General features: G+C 38.4%; 8 protein-coding genes and 1 non-coding gene across 9 annotated transcripts; 5 read left to right on the forward strand and 4 right to left on the reverse strand.

Moving 5' to 3' along the window:
* Positions 1-740: 740 nt before the first annotated feature.
* Positions 741-6,065, forward strand: UTP10 (snoRNA-binding rRNA-processing protein UTP10; the record flags this gene model as incomplete). The annotated part of the gene is made up of 1 exon (XM_456032.1): positions 741-6,065. One exon carries the CDS (start codon positions 741-743, stop codon positions 6,063-6,065), a length of 5,325 nt encoding a protein of 1,774 aa, XP_456032.1.
* Positions 6,066-6,491: 426 nt separating this feature from the next.
* Positions 6,492-7,229, forward strand: GMH1 (Gmh1p; the record flags this gene model as incomplete). The annotated part of the gene is made up of 1 exon (XM_456033.1): positions 6,492-7,229. One exon carries the CDS (start codon positions 6,492-6,494, stop codon positions 7,227-7,229), a length of 738 nt encoding a protein of 245 aa, XP_456033.1.
* Positions 7,230-7,409: 180 nt separating this feature from the next.
* On the reverse strand, positions 7,410-8,804 carry KLLA0_F21252g (uncharacterized protein; the record flags this gene model as incomplete). Its single annotated transcript, XM_456034.1, has 1 exon — positions 7,410-8,804. The coding sequence occupies one exon, from the start codon at positions 8,802-8,804 to the stop codon at positions 7,410-7,412; it is 1,395 nt and encodes a 464-aa protein (XP_456034.1).
* Positions 8,805-9,700: 896 nt separating this feature from the next.
* On the reverse strand, positions 9,701-14,509 carry SPO14 (phospholipase D; the record flags this gene model as incomplete). The annotated part of the gene is made up of 1 exon (XM_456035.1): positions 9,701-14,509. One exon carries the CDS (start codon positions 14,507-14,509, stop codon positions 9,701-9,703), a length of 4,809 nt encoding a protein of 1,602 aa, XP_456035.1.
* Positions 14,510-16,535: 2,026 nt separating this feature from the next.
* KLLA0_F21296g (GATA-type transcription factor) lies at positions 16,536-18,050 on the forward strand (the record flags this gene model as incomplete). The annotated part of the gene is made up of 1 exon (XM_456036.1): positions 16,536-18,050. The coding sequence occupies one exon, from the start codon at positions 16,536-16,538 to the stop codon at positions 18,048-18,050; it is 1,515 nt and encodes a 504-aa protein (XP_456036.1).
* Positions 18,051-18,493: 443 nt separating this feature from the next.
* DID2 (Did2p) lies at positions 18,494-19,108 on the forward strand (the record flags this gene model as incomplete). The annotated part of the gene is made up of 1 exon (XM_456037.1): positions 18,494-19,108. One exon carries the CDS (start codon positions 18,494-18,496, stop codon positions 19,106-19,108), a length of 615 nt encoding a protein of 204 aa, XP_456037.1.
* Positions 19,109-19,196: 88 nt separating this feature from the next.
* On the reverse strand, positions 19,197-20,852 carry CCT7 (chaperonin-containing T-complex subunit CCT7; the record flags this gene model as incomplete). Its single annotated transcript, XM_456038.1, has 1 exon — positions 19,197-20,852. One exon carries the CDS (start codon positions 20,850-20,852, stop codon positions 19,197-19,199), a length of 1,656 nt encoding a protein of 551 aa, XP_456038.1.
* Positions 20,853-21,397: 545 nt separating this feature from the next.
* KLLA0_F21362r lies at positions 21,398-21,513 on the forward strand. The gene is made up of 2 exons: positions 21,398-21,436; positions 21,469-21,513. It is a non-coding gene; the product is annotated as a tRNA-Leu (tRNA).
* A 284-nt stretch (positions 21,514-21,797) lies between these two features.
* KLLA0_F21406g (WD repeat MDV1/CAF4 family protein) lies at positions 21,798-23,915 on the reverse strand (the record flags this gene model as incomplete). Its single annotated transcript, XM_456039.1, has 1 exon — positions 21,798-23,915. The coding sequence occupies one exon, from the start codon at positions 23,913-23,915 to the stop codon at positions 21,798-21,800; it is 2,118 nt and encodes a 705-aa protein (XP_456039.1).
* Positions 23,916-24,294: the final 379 nt, after the last annotated feature.

Below are 24,294 nucleotides of genomic sequence, written 5' to 3' on the forward strand. Positions count from 1 at the left end.
AAGGTAAGGAAGGTGCTCAGCCTCAAACTTCCGAAAAAGTAGTTTGTTTACCAGAAGAAAACATTTTTGCAGTTCACCCAAGCCTTTGCATTGAGATTGGTTCGGACGAACCATCCGCCTAGATCTCGGATCTAAGTTTAATCGCAGAGACATCGCCGCATAACCACATCGCTCCAGCCAGGTGTGTTTTTCTTTTGTTCTTATATGAGCCGGTCCTTTGCTGAAAAGCCAGTCTGAACGCAGGCCCAACGCACACAACTCACACACACCCTCAAATGGAAACGTTGAGGCATTGCTAAGTAGATAGCTGCTATGAGCCTTGTTTATGCCAAACATGCTTATACGGTTGGCTGAGATCCGAAATTCCTCAGAAACTAGCCATTACTTGTAGTGTGACCTTGCACGGCACATGATGTATTGAAACAACTCTTAAGTCTGTATGTACTTCAATAGATCCGAAAGCAGGTGGAAACTGACCAGTAGCTTGCATATTGAGCTACGGGGAGACTTGACCCAAGTTTATGGTATCACTCCATTTTCATACACGTGACCATAAATGAATTTCTTTTCACCGCAGCATGAACAAATCGAAAATTTTAAAGAGTGAAAGAAAAAAAAAGTAGCGATGAGATGAGATGAGATGAGGTTCAAATCGTTGGCTTTGCAATCATCTCCTGGCGATAGATTTTTGATCAGGTTCGACTTGCTAGTACTCCAGGCAACGGCAGAGACGATATAGAATGTCATCTTTACGTGATCAATTAGCGCAGGTAGCGCAGAATAACGCTACTGTTGCTCTTGATAGAAAGAGAAGACAAAAGTTACATTCTGCGTCTTTGGTTTACAATCCGAAGACTGCTGCTACTCAGGACTATGAGTATATATACGATACAGCGTTGGAATCGTTTCATACTTTGGTGAGTTTGGACTTGAGGTTCAAAGTTTTCACTAATTCCTTATTCAGTGCATCTTCCGTGACCATTGATAGAAACGTTCAAACAAAGGATCAGATTAGAGATTTGGATAACGCAGTTAATGCGTATTTGATGTTGATTTCGCCGAAATGGCATCTAACTCCAGCTTTGCATGCTACGGAATGGTTGATTCGTAGGTTCCAAATTCATATCCATAACGCCGAAATGCTTCTTCTATCTACTTTGAACCAATACCAAACGCCGGTGTTCAAAAGGATCCTCAATATCGTTAAGCTACCACCTTTGTTCAACCCATTTACCAATTTTGTCAGAAACGATAAGAATCCAACCGATTTGACGTTGATCAAATTGTTTAACGATATGGACTTCTTGAAGCTTTATTCAAATTATCTGTCCAAGATTATCAAGCAAAAAGTTACCTATACGAATCAACTGCTATTTACCACATGTTGTTTCATTAACGTGATCGCTTTCAATGCGAACGATGAAGATAAGTTAAATAAATTGGTCCCATTGATTTTGGAAATTTCCGCAAAACTTTTGGCATCGGATTCAAGCGATTGTCAAATGGCTGCTCATACTATGCTCGCGGTACTTGCCACCGCATTGCCTTTGAACAAAAGCATTATCATTGCGGCTACGGAAACTATCTTGGCCAATTTAAAGGAAGACGATGCTAGAAAAAAAGCTCTCGTCACAATCTCAAAACTTTTCCAAACCTTGAAAGGTGTAGGTAATGTGGATCAATTACCGGTCAAGATCTATAAACTCGTTGATAATTCTTTCCCATTCGAATATCTACTACAGTTCCTGAGTAATGAAAACAAATATTCCTCAGATAAATTTTTCACTGCATACATTAGGTCTGTCATCAGATATGATCATGATAAATTGAGTCAAATTGTCAAAATCTTAAGGAAGATTAAGTTGGAAAAATACGAAGTTAGATTTATCATCACTGATTTGATACATTTATCTGAAGTTCTAGAGGACAAGTCACAATTAATCGATGTTTTTGAATACTTCATTTCCATTAACGAGGGACTAGTTTTGAAATGTCTTCAAGCACTAAACCTGACCGGAGAAGTTTTCGAAATAAGATTGACAACTTCATTATTTTCCGTCAAGAACAGTGCGGAACAATCTGGTGAAGATATCATTAAAGTTCTAGATGATGCTAAAGCATCAACCGCGAATGGTTCAGCTGTTCCATTTAAAGATTTCATGACCAAAAACTCAGAGTTCATCTCCACTAAAGCGGAGTCTATGCTTCTTGTTAAAGATGAAAAGTTTGTCAAGCTGTTGTCATTATTTGTGGAAGCTGTAAGTAAAGGATATCAACCAGGTCTATTTTTATCCTCCTTCTTCACTACTTTAGAGAGCAGGATAACGTTTGTGCTCAGAATCATCGTATCCCCTGGTTCGCCTGTTGCTCTCAGATTGATTTCACTAACACAGTTAAGCAAATTCATCAATGGTATAGATGAGCAAACGGATCTTTTCTCTTTGGTACCTATTCTAGTGACAGCATTGATGGATATTTCTAGATCTGTTCGTTCCAACACGAAAAAGGTTCTACAACAGATAGCCAAGAGACCTTTCACAGCAAAGTATTTCCTATCTAACGTACTCTACGGAGAGAATTTAAAGGTGCCAATGTTAAGTCCGAAAGATAGCAAGTTTTGGTTGACCAACTTTTTAAGCGATTACATCGTTGAAAGTACAGATATTTCATCCCTCGTCATTCCATCCAAAAATGACATGGTATATATGCTGTTTTGGTGCAACCAGGCACTGCATCTTCCTCTCGCCTATTCGAAGACTATAATGTTAAAGCTCTTGACCGCTGTGCCACAATATGCTTTTACATATTCAAAGGTGTTCGAACAATTTATGGCCACATACATCACGGAAAGAAGTTCCTGGGAAACGAAGTGCATCAAAAATAAAACCAATTTCAAAGACTTCGAAACTGCGGTATGTGCCATTGTTGCACCAAAAGAAAAAAACAGTTTCGCGATAGATTTTTTGATTAACTGTTTGGAATCAGAATATGAACAACTTTCGAATATCATGGCAGACAGAATTTTATCTTTGTATCCAACATTGAAATTCCCAAACCAATTAAAAATTGTTCAGAGTATAATAGACTCCTCAGTTGACAAAGAACTATCATATGATGGTCTAGAAACCCTTCAAAGTCTTCCATTAACTGCAGATATTTTTGTCTCTGTGTTGAAAAGTAATACCATAAACAGCGAAGATCAAACAGATTTGACTAAACGTAGAAGAAGAAGATCGTCTACGGTTAACAAGTCCGCCCTACAGAAACAAGATATTTCTCAAATTGCCGAAGCCCACCTAAAGAAAATGACTATTATTCTGGAGACTTTGGATAAATTGAAGGTAAAGAGTAACGAAAATCTATTGAATGCCTTATTCAACCTTTTGTCCGACTTGGAAACTTTAGACCATGATGGTGGTTTGCCTGTACTTTACGCTCAGGAAACTCTGTCCTCTTGTCTTTTGAACACTATTTCTTCTCTAAAATCTAACAACGGAAGTATGAAATTACCCTCTATTAGAGCAGATATACTAGTCGCTGCCATTAGATCATCAACATCTCCTCAAATGCAAAATAAGCTCCTATTAGTTGTTGGAGCATTGGCTTCAGTATCTCCCGAAACTATATTACATTCTGTCATGCCTATTTTTACCTTCATGGGTGCACATACGATACGTCAGGACGATGAATTCTCCACTCTAGTTGTGGAAAGAACAATTAGTACTATTGTGCCTGCATTATTGAAATCGACGGAAGTTACGAACAAATCTGACGAAATAGAGTTCCTTCTAATGAGTTTCTCAACTGCATTTTCCCATGTTCCTAAGCACAGAAGGGTGAGTCTATACTCTACTTTGGTTAGAGAGCTCGGACCTTCAGATGTGATTGCTCCATTCTTGTTCTTAATAGCTCAACAATATTCGAACTGCTTGGAAAAGTTTAAAATCGCTGAATCTAAGAATTACATTGAGTTCTTTAAAGCTTTTTTGAGTAAATTCGATATTCTTGAACAACTTCACGGATTCAATGAGTTATTCAATCTAGTCGAACTTTTAGACGAGGACAGCTCAAAGAATGAGGTTGCTCCAACGAGGACTTTATTCTCAAATGGTATAGTAAACATGTCTAAGTCGGAGCTCTTTGTGTTGAAGAAGAACGATCTTGATTTCATTGATAAGGTCATTGGAGAGAGCAAATCTGACTACTATAATACATCTAGCAACCTCAAATTAAGAATATTGAGCACATTGCTGGACCCAAATATTGAGATTGAGGTCAAAAACCAAGTCAGAAATGAATTCAGTATTCTTTTGAGTAAAACATTAAATGCAATTAACATGACAGATAGTCTTTCATACGATAAACACTCATCTGCAGGATCTAACGATGAAGAAGCGGGTTCTGAAAGCGAGGCCGAAGTCGACCAAAAAGAGTTAAAAGACATTTTGTTCGGATTATTGGAACACGTCCTAGATTTGCTTCCTATTCAGGACTTCGTCGCATCTATTCTACCTCTACTACAAGGAAATACGGATGAGTCCGTTAGACATCATTTAACTGTAGTGACATCTAACAAGTTTATTGAGGAACCCATGGAGTCCTTCGAAACCGCCAATGAGATACTAAGTACTTTGGTGGAAACAACAGAGAAAGCCTCAGAATCTACCCAGATTTTACAAGTTACTTTGAACACCATCAGTTCAATTGTTACCAGATTTGGTGATAGGCTCGACTCTCATTTATTGGTGAAATCGATGGAAAACAGTTGCAAGCAATTGACTTCCAAGAAGATCGAACTCGAGATCTCCTCATTAACTGTTCTCACGACTCTAATCCAAACATTAGGTGTCAAAACTCTGGCATTTTACCCCAAGATTGTTCCGGTCGCGATTTCTATATTCAAGACCTACCAAAATGCCAAAAATAACCTTAAGGAACAATTGCAACTTGCAATTGTTTTACTCTTTGCCTCTATGATTAAGAAGATTCCAAGCTTCTTATTATCCAATTTACAGGATGTTTTTGTTATTCTTTTCCATTCTGACGAGGTCGCTGATTCTGTTAGACTATCTGTGATATCCTTGATCGTTGAACACATTCCATTAAAGGATGTTTTCAAAACACTGCAGAAAGTATGGACAAATGATGTATCAAGTTCAAATAATTCAGTTGCTGTATCCTTATTTTTGTCTATGTTAGAATCTGCTGTTGAAGCTATTGATAAGAAGTCGGCAACGCAACAATCTCCTGTTTTCTTCAGATTATTGTTGAACTTGTTTGAATACAGATCTATTTGTACCTTCGATGAGAATTCAATCAACCGTATTGAGGCTTCTGTCCATCAAATTGCTAATGTATATGTCCTTAAGTTGAACGATAAGGTTTTCAGACCTCTATTTGCTTTGGTAGTAAATTGGGCCTTCAATGGTGAAGGAGTTACAAACACAAACATGTCGAAAGAAGAAAGGCTAATGGCATTCTATAAGTTCTACAACAAGACACAAGAAAACTTGAAGTCGATCATCACATCTTATTTCACCTACCTCTTGGAACCAACCAACAATCTACTGAAACAATTCATCTCGAAGGAGACCGTTAATGTGAGCCTTCGTCGTTTGGTTTTGATTTCCTTGACATCTTCTTTCAAATATGATAGAGATGAATATTGGAAGTCTACCTCAAGATTCGAACTGATAAGTGAATCTTTGATTAACCAATTGACCAATGTCGAAGATGTCATTGGTAAATACTTGGTGAAGGCCATTGGTTCATTAGCCACAAATAACTCTGGTGTTGATGAACATAATAAGATCATGAGCGACCTAATGATCTCTCACATGAAGACGTCATGCAAGACAAGAGAGAAATTCTGGGCGGTAAGATCTATGAAGTTAATCTATTCTAAGGTGGGAGACGGCTGGTTAGTATTGTTACCTCGTTTGGTACCTATCATCGCAGAATTGTTGGAAGACGAAGATGAGGAAGTTGAATACGAGGTAAGAAGCGGGTTAGTTAAGGTTGTCGAAAGTGTAATGGGTGAACCATTTGATAGATACCTAAGTTAAAGAATTTCGAACGCATTTACGTCACTCAATCCTCGATTGACCGGCTGCGTGTATAATACAATCAGATAGCCATGTCTCAATAAAAGATAAGCTGTAAATAAATTTTGTACTTTAAATTTAAAACTAAAGCATTAAAAGTAAGACATATCTATAATAATATAACAGGTCACTCAGTACTTCCTTACATACTAAGAAAAGAGATTTCATTTCTGTTCTCTTCGATCTTTCTTTTCCTTCTCCACATACTAGGAGCACATCTTCAAATACTTCTCACTGTTTTCAAATATCAAAATTAAGAAAACAAGCTAAAGAGAAAACGAACGATGTCGCACTGCTAGACAGATTTCTTTTTGCAGTCACTGGTGGAAGAGAAACATTCTCTCGACGTCGTAGTCCCTTAGGTGAGCCAGCACCGATAACGAAGCAATGTCCGATCTTCCTCGTACGAATTATGACTTCAAACCCAATCGTGCCGGGGGAGTAGTCCCAATGGTAATCAAGCGATTATTCAAATCACCGAAGAATTTAGATTTCGAGACAGCATCATGGGAGATGTTCAATTTGGTTTTTAAACCGAGAACTGCATTTAAATCATTCTATTACAAACGTCAGACGACAGAATCATGGGCTAGGGATGATCCTTCTTTTTTCATTTTACAAATTGGTCTGCTTACTTTAAGCTCGATGGTTTGGTCTATTGTTTATGGCCACAGCTTCACCCAATTTATTAAGATGATGACCAACATGATCATTATAGATTTCTTTGCATTTGGAGCATTCATGGCTACATTTTTTTGGATCATATTGAATCGTTCATTTTTTAAGTTTAGAAGTGCGTCTAGTGCAAGCGTTGAATGGGCTTACTGTTTTGATGTTCACTGCAATGCATTTTTGATTATTTGGTGTTTGCTATATTTCTTACAGTTCTTACTGCTACCGATCATTAAACTACATGCTTGGATCAGTCTCTTCGTTGGAAATATATTATACTGTACCGCGTTAGGATACTATTTCATTTTGACATTTTATGGATATAGTCAGTTGCCATTCTTGAAGAATATTAACTTCATACTTTTACCAAGTCTTCTGATGGCGTTACTCTTCCTTCTAAGTTTATTCGGTATCAATCTAGCTGACAAGTTCAGCTTTTATAACGAAGCCTGATGTAACATTTATGAAAGGTTTTGCACCGTAACTTCAGATCAATGGAAAACCTAATAAAAAGGCATCTTATAAATAATACAACAGATTAAAGATCTCGTCAATGATACGTAATAAATAAAACCCACCTTATACATAGATATAATGACGTTTGAACTAAAATAGGAATAGAATACGGAACCATCAAGTATTTCTATACTGTTTATCAAATGATTTATCAGAGGGTGTTGATGCTGACAGAAAGTTACCGTTTGTGAGATCACGAGTAGGAGACTCATAAGCTATAAACTCCTTTCTCTCTGTATGATGCCATATTTCTTCGCACGACTTTTTACCCCTCACGAGGATGGATTTCAGTTCACCATCTTTCACAGCCGGAAAGTCATCAAAATGAGTTAATGCATCTAGTGATACGAAATTCTCCAAAGTCAGCGAAGAAGTAGAATCTGGAGATAGCTCCCGTCGCTGCTGGAAAGTCGAGTTCTTCCCATTAGACTTAATTCTAGCAGGTTTTTTCTCTCTTTTCTTTATAATGTTGCTCATTCTCGACACTAAGATACTTTTGCAGTTATAGTTAAACCGTTCGACCATTTTACATTGCAAATTTAATTGCTGGTACATTAAATTGGTAGAAAGGTCTGAATTAAGCCAAAATTTCCCCTGTGCAGTGATTTTCCAAACATCTTTCTGTGGTGATAGCGAATTGTTCGAAACGCTGGAGTCTGCAGAGTGGTTTAACAGATAAATTATATCATCTGTTGCATGAATAGAGTTTCGAGTTTCGGCTGATTTGTCTCTCAGATGGTCTAATTTCAATTGCGTTCTAGAAGTATAATTTATTGAAGGCGTATTGTTTGTCAAATCAGAATTGAACTGTTTCAAGGTCAAAGAATCACGTCGGCTTATGGAATTAGCAAGTTCAACTGCAGTTCCTTTAGTGAATGGTGATTGGTTTGAACTGATGGGACTCGGGTTGTTCATGGACTCAATCGATTTATTAGTTTCGAACTTATTCTCTAGCGTGTAGTTCTCGTTGATAGGCTTTTTGAAAGTTTCTTCAGCAGTCAAGTCAGTTATCACAGCTGGAACTGGTTCTAACGGAGAATTGGTTCGTGACGAAGAGGAAGAATTACTATTGGTGTTAACAGTCGGTATGCAACGAGCACTTGAACTCTTTGGTCGTACCGCGTAGGTCTTCTGGTATTCGTATCTGTTGATGGGATTCGAAAATGTTTTCCTCAAGGGTTCTCCAGAGGATACTCTGCTCAATGCAGAAACCCTTCTATCTTTCTGGTCAGTTAGAACTAGACATTGAGCCTGAGATTGTTTCTTGTTTCTGATGGTATTTAACAACTGATGAGAAGAGCTAGTCAAATGGAATCGATTTCCCTTCTGTTTCGGTTCGCTACTCGTGGGGCTTGTCCCCTCTGTTTTCAGCTCCGGAACAGTGTATAAGCTTTTGGTAGTTTTCAGTGACGACTGTCTGGAATGCTTCAAATGGGTATGATTACTACCCTGAAGTAAACAAGAAAGCTCACTAAAGCTTGTTTTCTTCTGTGTTGTGTTCATCGATTCCATCCATGCTGTTTCTCTTGTTGTATGTCAAAATGAGTATCTCTTAATGGTACACTTAAAATGAAACGCACGTTGTCAAAAGTATAAGTCATACCAATGCCAATTAGAAACTAGTTGTTCACCAGTTTATATATATATATATGCGAGCAACATTTGTACCCTGTGTCCAACAATCCCTTTAAATTATCTGGGCAATTGATCCACGAATTCAATGCACCGCATATAATTTGGTGATAACTAATAGAAGGAGATGCAGGGCCCTTATTCTCGTGATGAAATTTTTCCCTACATTTTTTTTGTCAATTTCAAAACGTAATGGATAAGAGATGAACACGAACATACACAGATGAAGATAACATCAGATCTGATCGAAGTCAACCAACTGCTGATTGATATAGCAACCCATTTTTATTGTTCCTTGATTTACTGCCATTAACGTCCTAGTTTTGCCCTGAGGGAAAGTTCAACAGTTCAACTGGTACGTTTGTAGTAAAAGCCATAATCAAAGGGAGGTTACCACTACAATTGATTCTACGCCTGATCTGTTCCTACCTGATAACGATCAAGCCAAACTTTTCAAGCATTTTCGTCGCCATATGTCCTGTGGTTCCTCTCGAATCAAATCATTTCTTGCGATAAGGAAAAAAAAAAAGTAGAAATATGGTGAAGTGAGATTCAGAAAATGACGTAGCGTAGATGTTCTGTAAGATAGGTAGGTATAGAAGAGTGTATTCATCGACGAATTCGGGGAGCAAGCCCTTGTTACGACAAGTGGGAAACGGACTTAGTATACGGAAATAGATATGGCAGTAAGTAGGCAAGCTTAAGGGAAGAAGTACTGGTTGCGTGATGTTTCGATCACGTGCATTATAACTTTAATCCTTTCAAACACGAATAAATCAATCGTATATATCAATTGGTGGTAATCTATCGACGTTGTAGAACCAGTTGTTAGATTCCACCTCTTTGCAGAGCCAGTCCACTGGGAATACTACCAAATGGCCATGTATACGTTCCAATAATTTTTTTGCAGTTTCACGATCGAACATACGGTCTTTCGTACCGTAAAGAAGCTGCGATGTCATTTTCATCTTGAATATGTTGTCAGTAGCTGCATGTTGGTTATTATATTGACGATCTGCATTCTCGGAGTTTTTACTTTCTTCGTTGGATACAGCTCGATTACCCTCATCAACGCTGTCCATTGCAATATCGCTGGCAGATAGTTCGAAAAGATGTTTACCCTTTTCGAGAGTGACATTTGTAGATTCTACCTCGCTTGGAACGCGCTCAATGGCATCCATAGCATCATGAGACGATGCTATAACAGCCGGTGTTTTGCCTAGTCTTTTTCTCTCTAGTTGTATGGCTTTATCCTGGTATGAATCAAAGCCCTTGTAAAACGTTTGGAATTCCTTATACTCCCGCCATGTTTGCACTGAACTATCCGGCTGGCAATGGAAGACCATTCTGAAAAGAACAGTGTTCCTTAAAGCAATCGTAAACCATAGATCCTGAGAAAAAGACTCGCATAATGGATCATCGAACTGATATGGATCAATGTATTGAGCAGCAGATAGATTGGAGGTTTGCTCGCTGATTGGTGGTAGCATTTGTTTAAGCATCCCTTCCACCATTTCATCGTCCAATTGACCTTTGTCGGCAAAGCTGTCTTGAAAGTTTTGAGTTCTGTGTTTTGCAATGGTTACGTCACCATTTTTTTTAACTTCGTACAATCCTTTCTCCTTCTTGAAGGACAGGTATTGTAGGTAGCACAATCTCTTCAAAAGCTTCCATTTGTTCATATATTTGACGTGGGAACTGTTTAGGTACTCTTCCACATTTGCCCTATCCGGGAGAATGGATGAAAATCTCTCGTTTGTGGCTTTATCTATTGTATTGTTGAGAATTTCTTCGCCCCAGGCCTTTAATTGCTTGGAAACATCGTTGTAAATAGCTGGTTTGGAATCGACATTCTTCCAATTGTCTGGACCGTGACCATCTACATCGCGATCGTGGAAGGAGTTATTTATCAATCTTGAATCAGAACTGATATTCTTCTTATCTCTTATGCCCCTATTTGCTTCTCCAGCACGGTAATTAAAGGAGTGGTACGCAGACTTAATATCTACATGAACATATCTGTTTTTTTTTCTTTCAGGAAGAGGTGCAGGCTTGTTGTCATTTAGCGACTCTCCTAATTTATCCTCTGAATTGTTTGCTGTCTGTAGTTGTTGAATTATACCAAAATTTTCCACTGTATCTTGGTATTTCTCGTACCATTGAGGACTATGTTTTTCGTTGAGAATTTCTCTAAACGCTAGCTCTACCATAGCACTTTCATTTTTAGTGGAATCCTTCATTTTACTGAGTGCTTCGAGAGGAATGGTGTTTAAAGTATTTGAATTCAATTGCGCCATAATTCTTAGTTTCTCGAACTTTCTTTCGATAAATTCAACCAAGTCCACATCACATCCTAGATGTTCTCTCATCAATCTTTGTCTTAATTCGAACGGGAATCTACCAGCCAAATACTCCTTTCCATTCATTCTGGATTCAACTAGTTCTTTATCTCTTACAATCACGGCAACTTCACTATCTCTGTTACCCAACATAGATCTTTCATTGATATTGGCACTACCGATAATACAGCTACGGTCGTCAACTATCATAACTTTAGCATGCACATAAAGTTGTTCTGTCACTAGCTTATCATCTGCACCTATTGTTGACCACTTCCTTAATGAATAGAATTGAATATACTGGATAGGATCAATATTTAATTTCTTAAGCTTTGCAAATATCGACGTTTCTCCTCTGGATATTGACTGATATTGGCATTGCATAATAACTCTAACACTAGAACCCTCAGCTTCATCCACCTCAGCGTTGAAACCAGGCATTAATGGAATTACAATAAAAGCCATCCAAGGTTTTCCTTCGCTATTGGCTTTGACAATTCTGTCCACAATTGCATCACCAATTTTATTTTCAATAACTACACCATCCCAACTAGAGCTTGTCACAAAAAATTGATTCTCGATGTAAATATAGTAATCAGACGTTTCTATCAGCTTCAAATATGCGTTTTGAATCGAATGCTCTGTGTCTTTCAATCCTAGTGACCAATTACCTGCACTTCTGATTACCTGAATTTCACAAGTGGATTGGTCTTTAAGTTCCTGGAAGAAATATGAGTTCTCGAGTTCATCTTTTGTCAAATCTGATGCTGGAGTTAGTAAGGGAGTAGGTCTACTAGGACGTTTTTGTCGTAGGAGGTAATTCCATCTTTGGGTAAAATGTCTAGACAAATCTCTTGCGGGCTCACCAACTGTCATCATTTGGACATCATGCCAAGGCATTCTAGGTACCATTGATCTGTCATACATGGACTGGAATGGCTTATCTAGGTCGTAGAAGTCGCACACTCTTGCATTGGAATAGTCTTTACCAGGAAATATCTGATCTTCTAAATCCGTTTGTTCATCATGCAAAACATGGTCTGGAGTATCAAATCTCCCGTAACATAAATCAATTCCTCCCACAAATGCTACAGTATTATCAATAACTGTGAACTTCTCATGATGGGCCCAGAAATATGTATTTTGTAGCCACTGGTTTGGAGATCTGATTACATGGATATTATGATGTAAACTTAAAAGCGAATGCTTAGTCCAAAGAGAATCTGTTCCAACTGTCGAACCAACATTTCTATAGACAACAATGAAGATTTTGACATTCTGCTCTGCTTTTTCTTTCAAAATACGATCGATACGATAATTCTGATTTCCTCGCACAGGGCGTCTCATATATAATTCTGGAGATAACCACCAATCGTGGATGAAAATAACATCTTTAGCCATTCTTAGAGCTTCGCTCAATGACCAGAAGTAGTCTCTACCATCGACCAAGAATTTGCAAAAACAGTTTTGTCTGACAGGAGCAAAACTGTCGAATCGATACTTTTGTGACCAGATCGTAGACTTCGACATATCTATAATTGATTTTACCCAAAGTTTCATTAAGTATTCAGATTTGACAATCATCTGCAATTTTCGCTCACTATTCTCTAAAGTTATCAGCAACTTTGTGGATATTTTAGATTTTAAATTGTCATGTTGAAATGGATCGAAATCGATTTCTTCCAAGTCGTTGGTAGAATAACCAGAACATGAAATTTTAAATTTGCTATCAACAAGGAATACGTCTAGTGGTGTTGTTGAATAGATGTCACTCACATAAGTGATATATGAATGCCTTACCAGAAACCATTTCGTTGTATGTCTCTCGATCATAGCCTTGAAATCGTTAAATTTAAAATGTGAAACACGCCAGCCTTGTGATTTTGCAGTCGATCTTATTAACATATATCCTTGTTTTCCATGGTATCCGTTCTCATAGCTTAATAATGTACCGATAGGAGACATTTCGTAAAATTGGAATAATCTATTGGCTTGCGGTCTCAATGATAGCGCCACGTTCAAGAGTTTCAAATATCTTTCAATTCTGTAATGCATTGGCTTGTTGCTATCATCTTGATCCTGAAACAAGGGTCGCAAGTGCTTTGACTGATACCTCTCAGTTGATAACTGAGTGGAAGATCTTGGAGTAAAATTCATTTCGGGCGGCTCATGATTTCCAGCATTACTGTTGAAATTTTTTTCATTTGACATGTCTCTTTTCTTCTTCAAATGATCGTCGAATCTGGGGAAATGAGGCAAATGCATCTCGCTGTATCTATTATTGTCAATGTAAAATTTGTTAACAGTATTTTGTTGAAAAGAAGTTAATTTCAAGCGATTATGAAGGGATGCCACATCTTTGTACGATCGTACTATCTCCCATTTCAAACGATTTTCACCGATCCCGTATTCCATCTCCAGTAGATACTTTGTATGATATCCTTCCTTAAAATTCGGATTATCTGGATTTACAGATCTGTCTGAGTGCATAGACGAGGCAATGGATAAACGTCTTCTGATATTAGGACGAGAATTCTCTGGAATTGGAAGAGGTTTAACAGATATTGATACTATTGTAAGAAGCAAAGGCGCTCTAGTGACCCCATTATCATCTTTCATAAAAATCGAACCTGCTAGTAATGCAGCAGGCGAACCTGCCAGCATAGTATCGACGAAATCAGAGGCCATATCCTGTATGTAAACGTCATGTTCGTTCATAGTTTCGTGTGTTGCAGTGGATTGTTCTCTTTCGCCGATTCCTGGCCATTGATTTTTGGTGACGTTAGTTAATTTCGATAGTCTTCTTATTGCTTGGCCGAACTCTTTCTTCCAAAACATGTCTTGATAATTCCTTCGAAACTTCCTATTTCCCTGAAAAGCACTCTGGTTCGTTTCTTCAACACTATCATGCTCCACGTCTTGATCCCCAGAGTCAGTTCTTTTGTCATAAACAGAGGAATTTGGGACCCCCATAAACTTCAAATTCTTAACACTTGCTTCAAAATCAGAATTATGTGTATCTTGATCAGTGTTTGCTCTGTTTTCAGCAGCACTACTCTCGGCATCCGTATAACTTTCACCATCCATTGATTGGGAACTAGCCTCATTCAATGTTCTGCTTGGCTTTTCAAGTCCATTTTCAGATACATTCTGCATCGAACCTGGATTCCTTCTCATTGACAACTCTCCAGCCTCATCCTTAATTCCAGGAATGACCTGGCCATGATACTCAGTATCCTGGAGCATTTTCTCTCGTTTGCAATTCTTATATCCCCTCACACTCAAGTAAAGTAATGGCAGATATATTACTGCGCAATGATTTACACTAAATCATCTCTCTTGGACCAAGTTTTGTTTCATGTAGTGTGTTATTTATATCTGTATTTATTTTACGTGTGCATTTATGAGGGCGGTTGCAGTCAGACAGAAATAACTAATCACGTGATTTGTATTTTTTTCTTTCGAAAGAAGAACATAGCGTTGCTCTGCCTTTATATTTTTTTGGGATCCCCCAGAACTTTATATTTGGGTCGGCCCAAATCTGGTTAACCACATAGACGTGATACAATATATGTAAATATACGGTAATGGTACATCGTTACTGGAGAAATAATATTTCACCATTGCTGCCTTAAAGTAGCCAGCAGTGCACCTTTCGCGAACTTATGGATTGTCCGAATACCAGTTCCAGCCCCTTCACTAGATGGAACTTTTCAGGACCTACATTGTACCTACATTACAAACAAAGCGTGCACGATTAGGGATACATTGACACATTTTAATCAGTATCCAATCGTAAACAAGAATAATACCAGCTTTTCTAGAAAAATACTACCCAAGTTTCAGCTCAACAACCCAGACTCGGTTCTCCAGCTCCATAGATTAAGAGAAACTTCCTTATCGATAAAGATATCCCGCACGTAACCGATCTATAGTTCTGGGTGGTCTTTTAGGTCAGTCAATTCCGTGGCCTTATCAACGATAAGGAAAAACGAAAATTTTGAGGGAAAGAGAAAGAGAGGGAGATAGGCCAAGAACATCCATATTACCCGGATGCATTAGATATCATTTCTACGGGCCGTTCTTGGTTGTTTGGCCGAAATATTATTGTTACCCGGATTTATCATCGATTACTTGGAACTGGACATTACATTCTTCTGTAGTAGTCCTGGAAGTCATGATAGATTTCCAGCACTAGCTACAAGCCACACGCTGAAGATATTGCATTCTATATTTCATGGGTTCTCTTATCGTCAGGTTGAGCCGATGATCAAAAACAGAAAATATGGGCCATCGAAAAAGATTTAGTACAGCTGGGTCTACCATCTTATCTGTACGTTCACTCATACCTGCTGAAATGTGTCAAATCTTCAGCTACTTGAAAGGCCCGATAATCTATGATGACAGACACAACGTGTCTGCTATCTGGATGTGAAAAATTCCAGCCATTTCTGTTTCCTGTCTCGCTTGATATCAATATTGGCTCTCTTTATCGCGAATATTTTCGTTCAGTATATATTTGCATACATTTTTTTTTTTGGGCCACCTGTGATATTTTAAATTTGTACCTTTCTTATCTAACGTTGAGCATTTTTAGCTATATACTCATCTTATACCGTCACGTTGGGTCAAAAGGAACACAGGATTGCATTAGACTCCATATAAGATTGGGGTCACTTGGGTTTCAGCTTAGTCTCGGCTTTATCATAAGCTCATCGTCGATAAAACCCTTCTAAGAGTTGAGAAAAAAAAAATTCATCACCACATATCAACCTGTGAAGAAGATCTGAGTGTTTGGAAATAAATTATCTATTGAAGAATTTTCCTTTGATCTCAGTTTCTTGACAAGATAAGCGCCTTTAGTTACTAGTTCAGCCTTCATTCCCATACCTTCGCTAGTTCCGGGATTTACAGTGGCATTGATTCTATCAGCTACAAAACGTACTGAATATTTTGGTTTTGTTTTAATCACTTGGTTAAATCGAAGATCAAAGAAGTAGTAATCGAAACAAAAAATAAAAGAGTCAGCTTTGTACTGCTCCGTCAGTTTCAGTTTACGACACATACCATAAACCCTTGCTACTTTATTCTATATTTTGGATTGCCATTCTATAACAATTCATGCTTCTGAGAAACTTGTTATCATAAAACGGTCATTTTTAAGCACAGATTGATGATCAGTTTCGAAGTTCAAAAGAATAAAGTACGAGATTAGCTTTTTTGTTTGAATTGAGATAAGAGCAACCTATCATTTGATTGTTTCCGCTGAAGTATGACACTTGAAGAAAAAAGTAGTACCGTGATTGCGGCGGTCAATCAGCCTGCCGTTTTATCCGATAGTCGTGATCAGATAATAAACGACATGAAGGAACAGAAAAGGACCGATCCTGTTGCTGTTTTGTATCCAGTACGGTCCAATGATTCCAGTGCAAGTTCTAGTCGGAAAAGCGGCTCTGATGCTCGAAACATGGATGATACGATAAAGGACATCAAACCGAATAATCCTGCAAGCAACCCTGTCTGTAAGAACTGTTATACGTCAACTACACCGCTCTGGCGTAGGGATGAGCATGGGTCTGTCTTGTGTAATGCATGTGGTCTATTTTTGAAGTTGCACGGGAGACCAAGACCTATCAGTTTGAAGACTGACGTTATCAAATCCCGTAATCGGAAGTCATCTCATCACGATAGTCCGAACGACAAGAAGAGGAAAGACCCCGCTTTGCTAACACCGAACAGTTCTACAAAGAAGAAAAAAAACAATGCTTACAATATGAATAATGACATTGTTACACAGAATGACAATGCACATCAAAACCACCAAGCTCAGACTTCTCAGCAATTTCCGCAGCCATTAACACCCCAGGTCAGTTGGCAAAGTCAAAATGTTGAGCTCTCTGAGGATATGAAGTTCCATAAAATCCTGCCAAAGAATAACCAGGGCAAAGGCAACCCACTGCCACATCTATCCAACATTCTGTCCGTTTCTAGCGCTACTCCCATGACAGGTGACTTCCCAACTCCAAATTCCCCTAGATTATCACATTTACACAGACCACCGCCACATCTAGCCACCATCAATGAGATCTTATCGAATAGCAACGCTCAACATATGTCTCAGACTTCACCTCCGGCGCAGTTTAGTCAATCAACAGTTGGGAAACCATTAGACAATTCGAGCTCTAATCATCAGCAACAACAAGGCACTCAACTTCCAAGCATCATGAGTAACCATTCTCAACAGTCATTACAAAACACTGCCGTACTACCTCCTGCTCAGCTGCCGCTGCAACAGCAACCACAACCTCAACTATCTCAACCATTACTGATGCAACAGGAAAGTAAATCTTCATATTTTTCTACGTCTCCTCCCCCGCTAGAACTGCAGCACACTGTCGCTCACAGTACGTCTTCATCATCAAGTAACCTGCATTTTAATTCACAATCTCAACAACAATCAGTTCGCCAACAACCACAACAAAATCAACGCCCACAAGAATCAGCTGCGTCGAACCAATGTACGCAATCGAGCGCTAATGTTACCTTGTCAAATGATATACTGAATAATTCACATCCTCCAACCTCGCCGGTAATAAAGGAAGAATCTAAACCCTCCGTATCTTTGATTCTGCAATCTCAAGAAGAAGTAATAAAACTGAAAACAAGAATTAGCGAACTAGAACTAGTTACAGATCTCTACAAACGACATGTCTTTGAACTCGATTCGAGATGTAAGGCATTAGAACAAGAACTCCTATCAGTTCATCGGCAACAACAAAAACAGTGAAATTTCAGCTGTCAAATTTTGACATGTATTCCTATCCACTGTTATTTCTGTTACGTTAAAACATTTAATTCTCATGGTATGCGGTACGATAACTATATAGTGTAAATATCTATACGCGTTTCTTACACATTTTAATAAGCATAGATGACAACATATCAGTCCGCGTTTGACTATCCCATCTGTCATATGCAATCGCTAACGGATTCTTCCAATACTGTATTATTGGTAGGGTAACACTACTATGATTTCTTGAAATCGCCCTTCTATCTCTCAACTTGAATTTAGAAGAGAGAGTGGATTAAGGATGGAGTTACTATTACAGTATGTTCCAGAGGAATACGACGTCTGGTCCCGGTGAAACAGGATCATAATATTGGAAAATACGCTTTGAGACATTTCTATACTCGAAAGATAATTTTATTCGTACGTTCTAATTCGGCATCATGTCTCGCAATTCTATGAACTTGGAGAATACTTTATTTCAATTGAAATTCACTGCAAAGCAGTTGAACAAACAAGCTGCCAAGGCTGCCAAAGAGGAGAAACAGGAGGTTAATAAGCTCAAGAAGATAATAAATGAGAGTGAAGAGATTGGTAAACTATATGCGTCTAATGCTATCAGAAAGCGCAATGAAAGAGTCCAACTCTTAAAATTGGCATCAAGAGTAGATGCAGTCGCATCAAGAGTACAAACTGCTGTCACTATGAGACAAGTATCAACGTCTATGGCACAAGTATGTCGCGGGATGGACAAAGCACTTCAGTCAATGAACTTGCAGCAGATCACAATGGTTATGGATAAATTTGAACAACAATTTGAAGACCTTGACGCAAGCGTTAACGTATATGAGGATATGGGAGCGAACGCAGATGCAGTTGTAGTCGATGGTGATAAAGTTGACGAACTAATGAATCAAGTAGCAGACGAAAATGGGCTAGAGTTGAAACATTCGGCTGCATTAACTGACTTACCTGATGTAAAGGAAGCACCGGCTGCTGTAGTCAACGAAGAAAAAGAGGATAAGCTTGCAGAAAGATTAAGGGCACTTCGTGGTTGATAATAGTGTTCAATATACTATTAGGAAACTCTAAGTAAGTAGTGTACATGGTATATTAATTACAGGATATAAGTAGGAAGAATTTAACTTATTGCATTGGCATTGGCATTCCTCTTCCTCTAGCACCTTGTGGAGGAGCCATACTAGCTCCTGCAGAGTCACTCTCTTTATTCTTAATGGTTTCATCCACGGACAAAATCAGGTTGGTAGCTTCAGTAGCACTGCTTAGGGCATTAATCTTGACTAAAGCAGGTTCCCAGACAAATTTGTTGAAATTATCACCGATGGTTTCATTGTCAAAATCAACACCATACCACTTCTCACCTTTACTGTGAGCCATTCTTAGTCTGTTCAAGATTTCCACAGAGTCGAAACCTGCGTTTTCACTTAACTGTCTTGGTATAACTTCTAATGCTTTGGCAAATGCATTGATAATTAATTGTTGTTTACCGGCAATGGTCTTTGAATAATCTCTTAGATATTTTGAGATTTCCATTTCTATAGCACCACCACCACCTACTACTAGTTTATTTTGTAGAGCCCTTTTAACGATCATAATAGCATCATGTAGGGATCTTTCAACTTCAGCGATAACTTGTTCAGCACCACCTCTAAGTAGCAACGTACAGGTTTTAGCTTGTGGACATCCTTTGAAAAGGTTGTAACGTTCAGAACCAATTTGCACTTCTTCAAACAGTTCACAAGTTCCTAGATGTTCTGGTTTTATGTCAGAAGTGGTAGATTGCACAGAGCCTCCGACAGCCTGGATAACACGGTTCATATCTTCAGTTGCGACTCTACCGGCACAGAAGATGTTCCTATCAGCAAAATATTGAGTGGCCAAGTCACCAATTGGTAATTTAGATAAAATGATGTTGGCACCTGTGTCTTCAATTTGTTGTAACTTATCCAAAATGATTTGCCATTCAGCATCAACGATAGCTTGGTAATCTTCGACATGTTCAACTCTCACTTCTGCATTATCTTTTTCTGCCTTTAGTTCTAATTCAACGTTTAGAGAAAGGATCTTAGGATTCTTGAAAGTCTTTGGTTGTTGTTCGAACCCAGCGTACGAGAAAGTCTTTTGGAAGGCGACACCGTCAACGAATAAAGAATCTTCCATAGCCCCACCAGAAATCTTTTTGATACCAATCAATTTATCATCAAGATCTTCTTGATCTAATGTTAACACTGCATCCACACACATCTTCACAAAGAAATCAGCGTTATTATTGATTAACTTAGAGGACATCGCGGTTCTAGCACAACGTTCTAGCAAATCTCTTGAATTGTTTTCATTGGAAATATCAACCGCAATTTCATTGATTTTAGCTACAGCCAGTTCTACTGCCTTTCTGTAACCCTTCATGATAATATGAGAAGAGATTCCTTCTTCTAAGAAAGGCTTTGCTTCCTTCATCAATTCACCAGCTAAAATGGTCACACTTGTGGTACCATCACCAACTTCAGCATCCTGAGCTCTGGAAATGTCAACTAGTGTCTTCGCTGCTGGATGAACAACGTCTAATAATTTAAGAATTGTAGCACCATCGTTGGAGATAGTCGTCTTACCGTTAGATGTCACAATCAATATATCAGAACCTAACGGACCCAAAGTTGGTTTCAACGTATCTTGAATTGCCAAACAGGCATTGATGTTAGAGATGATTTGGCCTCTACCCTGGGAGGAATCGGTTCCCTCCTTAAGGACAACAATAGTAGGTGTTTGATTGCCAAAGTTCATTCTCAATAGCTCCTTGGTTGCTGGTGCAATAGCTCTGTTTTGCCACCCGATGAACGAATATCGTAACAATTTCTCGCTGTGTTTGATTTAAAAACAGAGTAGTAATTAATTTTTTATTAAATTCGATTTCGTTGAAATTTCATATAAAAGTAACAGGCAACAGTAATATTGGAAAACAAACGAAACAAAAAGAGGGCCAAACTAGAGTGCGTCTTAGTAATTGGTGACAACCAGGTCCACTTTATATAGAAACAACAGAGAGTAAGACGGTCTCTACAGAAGATAATATTTGAGTTGCACCGGTATATTTAGTGACGGCGGCGGTTAACGCTTTTTTTTCCTCTCTGAAACGTCGTTGAACGCTGAAACATGCGCGTAGCAACTTCGAGATGCTGTTTTGCATGAACATGGACGTCTTTAACATCTTGAATAATTTGTATACCGTTGTAAAGCCATATATTGCAAGTGATTATTCTAATATAATCTCTTTATGAGACGGTATCTACATTATAGTGTGGACATTCTCAACTAATAATCACGAAATTGGTTGTGTGGCCGAGCGGTCTAAGGCGCCTGATTCAAGATACCTATCTTAACCAACCTTACAGTTGGGAACACTCAGGTATCGTAAGATGCAAGAGTTCGAATCTCTTCGCAACCATTTCTTTTTTGTTAAATCTTAGATTTTTTTGGCTTGGAAGCATGTCTTGTTAGTGGCTTGTAGCTAGAAACATTCTACTGCACGCGAAAATAACTAGCAAGGTATTATGAGGATGGTCTTTTTATACTAGTGAGTTATATACAAGTGATCACCTACATTGTATGCTAATTATTTTTCTATTTAATTTATGGGGAATAGTGAAGAATATTTATTATTTTTGAAGTAATGTGCCAGATGACGGCAAATGTCATAACTCTCATTTCAGCTGAAACAATTTTGTAGGTCTAAATTGCCCAGGTGTTGATGTCACCATTCGAGCGCCCTTCTACCAAATATCCGTGTTTGTATCTAACAAAATCCACGTTACCTTGTTCAGGATCATCTTCGCCGCAGAACCAGTGGTTACCGTCTTTCCTGTTGTAAATTTTCACAGTAGGCTCATTGTTTGAAATTACAATCTTATCCAGATCGAAATGTAGAGAAGTGATCGGTTGCTCATATGCAAATACGTCAGAAAGTATACCAGTTCTTAAGTCCCATATTCTTATACTTCTGTCCATTGCACCTGTAACTAGATTGACCGAGTCGAACTGAAGGGAGGTGATGGCGTCAGTATGACCTTCTAACATACGTACTACTTTCCCGGATCTTAAATCCCAAAGCCTTACGATACCATCTTTAGTACCTGTCGCCAAGGCAGCATCGAAGCATTGTAAAGCTCCAATAGCCGGCGGTTCCTTGGTTAGAAGTACACTATTACGAAGAGGGATGTTTCTTTGAGACCGCATAGGGCCAGTTGCGAAAGATATATCTATGGTTTGGGTGCACTTACCACTATTCAGATCCCATTGACGTACTGTCCTATCCTGAGAACCAGAAACCAAATTGTCACCGTCAAAACTTATTGCGGTGATTTCATCAACATGAGAATCAAAGGTATATAAACATGCATCATTATCTTCAGATGAATTTGACGCTTCATCAGCCATGGCCTTATCGATATCCCACAATTTCAGAACTGCGTCCCGACCACCAGTAATCAGGGTGCTATATTGATCAATTTGCATGCAACTGATAGATGCTAAGTGTCCATGCAATGTAGCAATTTGTTTTTTTTTACTTAAATCCCATACTTTTACCGAGTGATCTAGACTGCCAGCAGAGCACATAGTACCAAATGGCATATCAAAATCTAGGCAAGTGATATCTTCATCATGGGCCTTAGGAAGGCTTGTAATCTTAGATCCGGAATCATAGAACTGTTGTAAAGTTGGATAAGTTTTACGGCGGCGATTACGGTGAGAAACACCAACATCTTTAATTTTTTTGGAAGTACTATGTTTCTTCCTTTCGGAAATATCCGATTTCTTCTCGTGGTCTTGTAGCTGCTGATAGATGGATTTGGAAAGCAATGGAGAGTGCTCTTCTTCTTTGTTTTCTAAAGGAGTGGTAGCCGCAGTTTCATATGTTTCGTTAGTTTCTCCAGTTTTAGGCGAAAGTTCAGATAATCCATTTATATTTTCTTCATCCTCCGATGAGTATTCTTTATCCATGTTGTACTCTATAATCATATCGATTCTATCCTTAACGTTGTTCAAATGCTTCTCCAAAAACAATTCATGCTGCTCAATTTTAGCCACTCGCTTGAATACTAGTTCACGCATCATTTTTAACTTTTCCAGCTTGATATCTAGCTCTCTTATTTCGCTAGCTGCTAGATTTTTCTGGATTTCAAGTAAATCCAGGTTATCGGTGATTGACCTCGAGGCATCCTTCAAGAAGGATGCGGAGTAAGAATGCAGAAGTTTATCAGCTTTTAAATGGTCTGGCAAACTAAACTCTTCCTCTTGTTCTTCTTCTTCAGCGTAAACTGGGATGGACTCAGAGTCTGTTAAGGGTTTCATATCGCTATTCATTATAAGTTTTTGCTGTAGTTCTATCGTTTCATTAATAACAGGTAAAGATGCTTCAAATCCTTGAAATAACGTCGGTTCTTGCTTTTTTGACTTTGCAGATCTTTTCTCGCCATTTTCTGTTATCATGTTCTTGTTCTGAGGTATAGTGTCTCGTGGGGCGTCTTCAAGTAGATCATCACTCAAGTAACTTAAAACTTTGAATGTTGTTTTTGGATCACTATAAGAGTTTTTAAAGAACTCTTTGCTATTGGAATATATATCTTGGAAACCTGTATTCTTGCCTTTAGATAATTTCACGTCGTGGCGTACTTTAACTAGTGATGATCCCCCACCTGCATTAGTAATTGTCTCATGAAGCAATTTCTTATATGGACTACTGTATGAAAGAATTGTGTCTTCCATCGGCTGCGACGAGAATAGAACAGACGCCGTGGTAGACAGTGCCTTTCCCAGATTGGCAAACTGGTCTCCCGTATTAGAACTCATAGTTCTGGCACCACTAACACTCTTATCGAGGCTTTTGCTCGCAACATATGTTTCTTTAAGATTTGAAGTTGTAATAGGAACTAACAACTCTTTGTTTCCATGTATCTACTTTTTTGTACTCTGAAATTAGAACTTTCATTGCAGCAATAAAATCATATGAAAGAACGAAAACCGTATTCTCTGTAGAAGAGCAAGATGCCGTAGAAATGGAACTACGATATATTTCGTTATCATAAAATTAGAACCTTAATAATACAAAAATGATATATACTGAACTGAAACTTACATGAATATTTCCATTCCAGTGCGAGATTAATTCCCGAAGTGTGAAATATATCTTTCCACTTCATTTCGGCAAGCATATCGGTTTTTCTTGGAT

This window comes from Kluyveromyces lactis (assembly GCF_000002515.2).
Source record: "Kluyveromyces lactis strain NRRL Y-1140 chromosome F complete sequence".
Lineage (NCBI taxonomy): Eukaryota > Fungi > Ascomycota > Saccharomycetes > Saccharomycetales > Saccharomycetaceae > Kluyveromyces > Kluyveromyces lactis.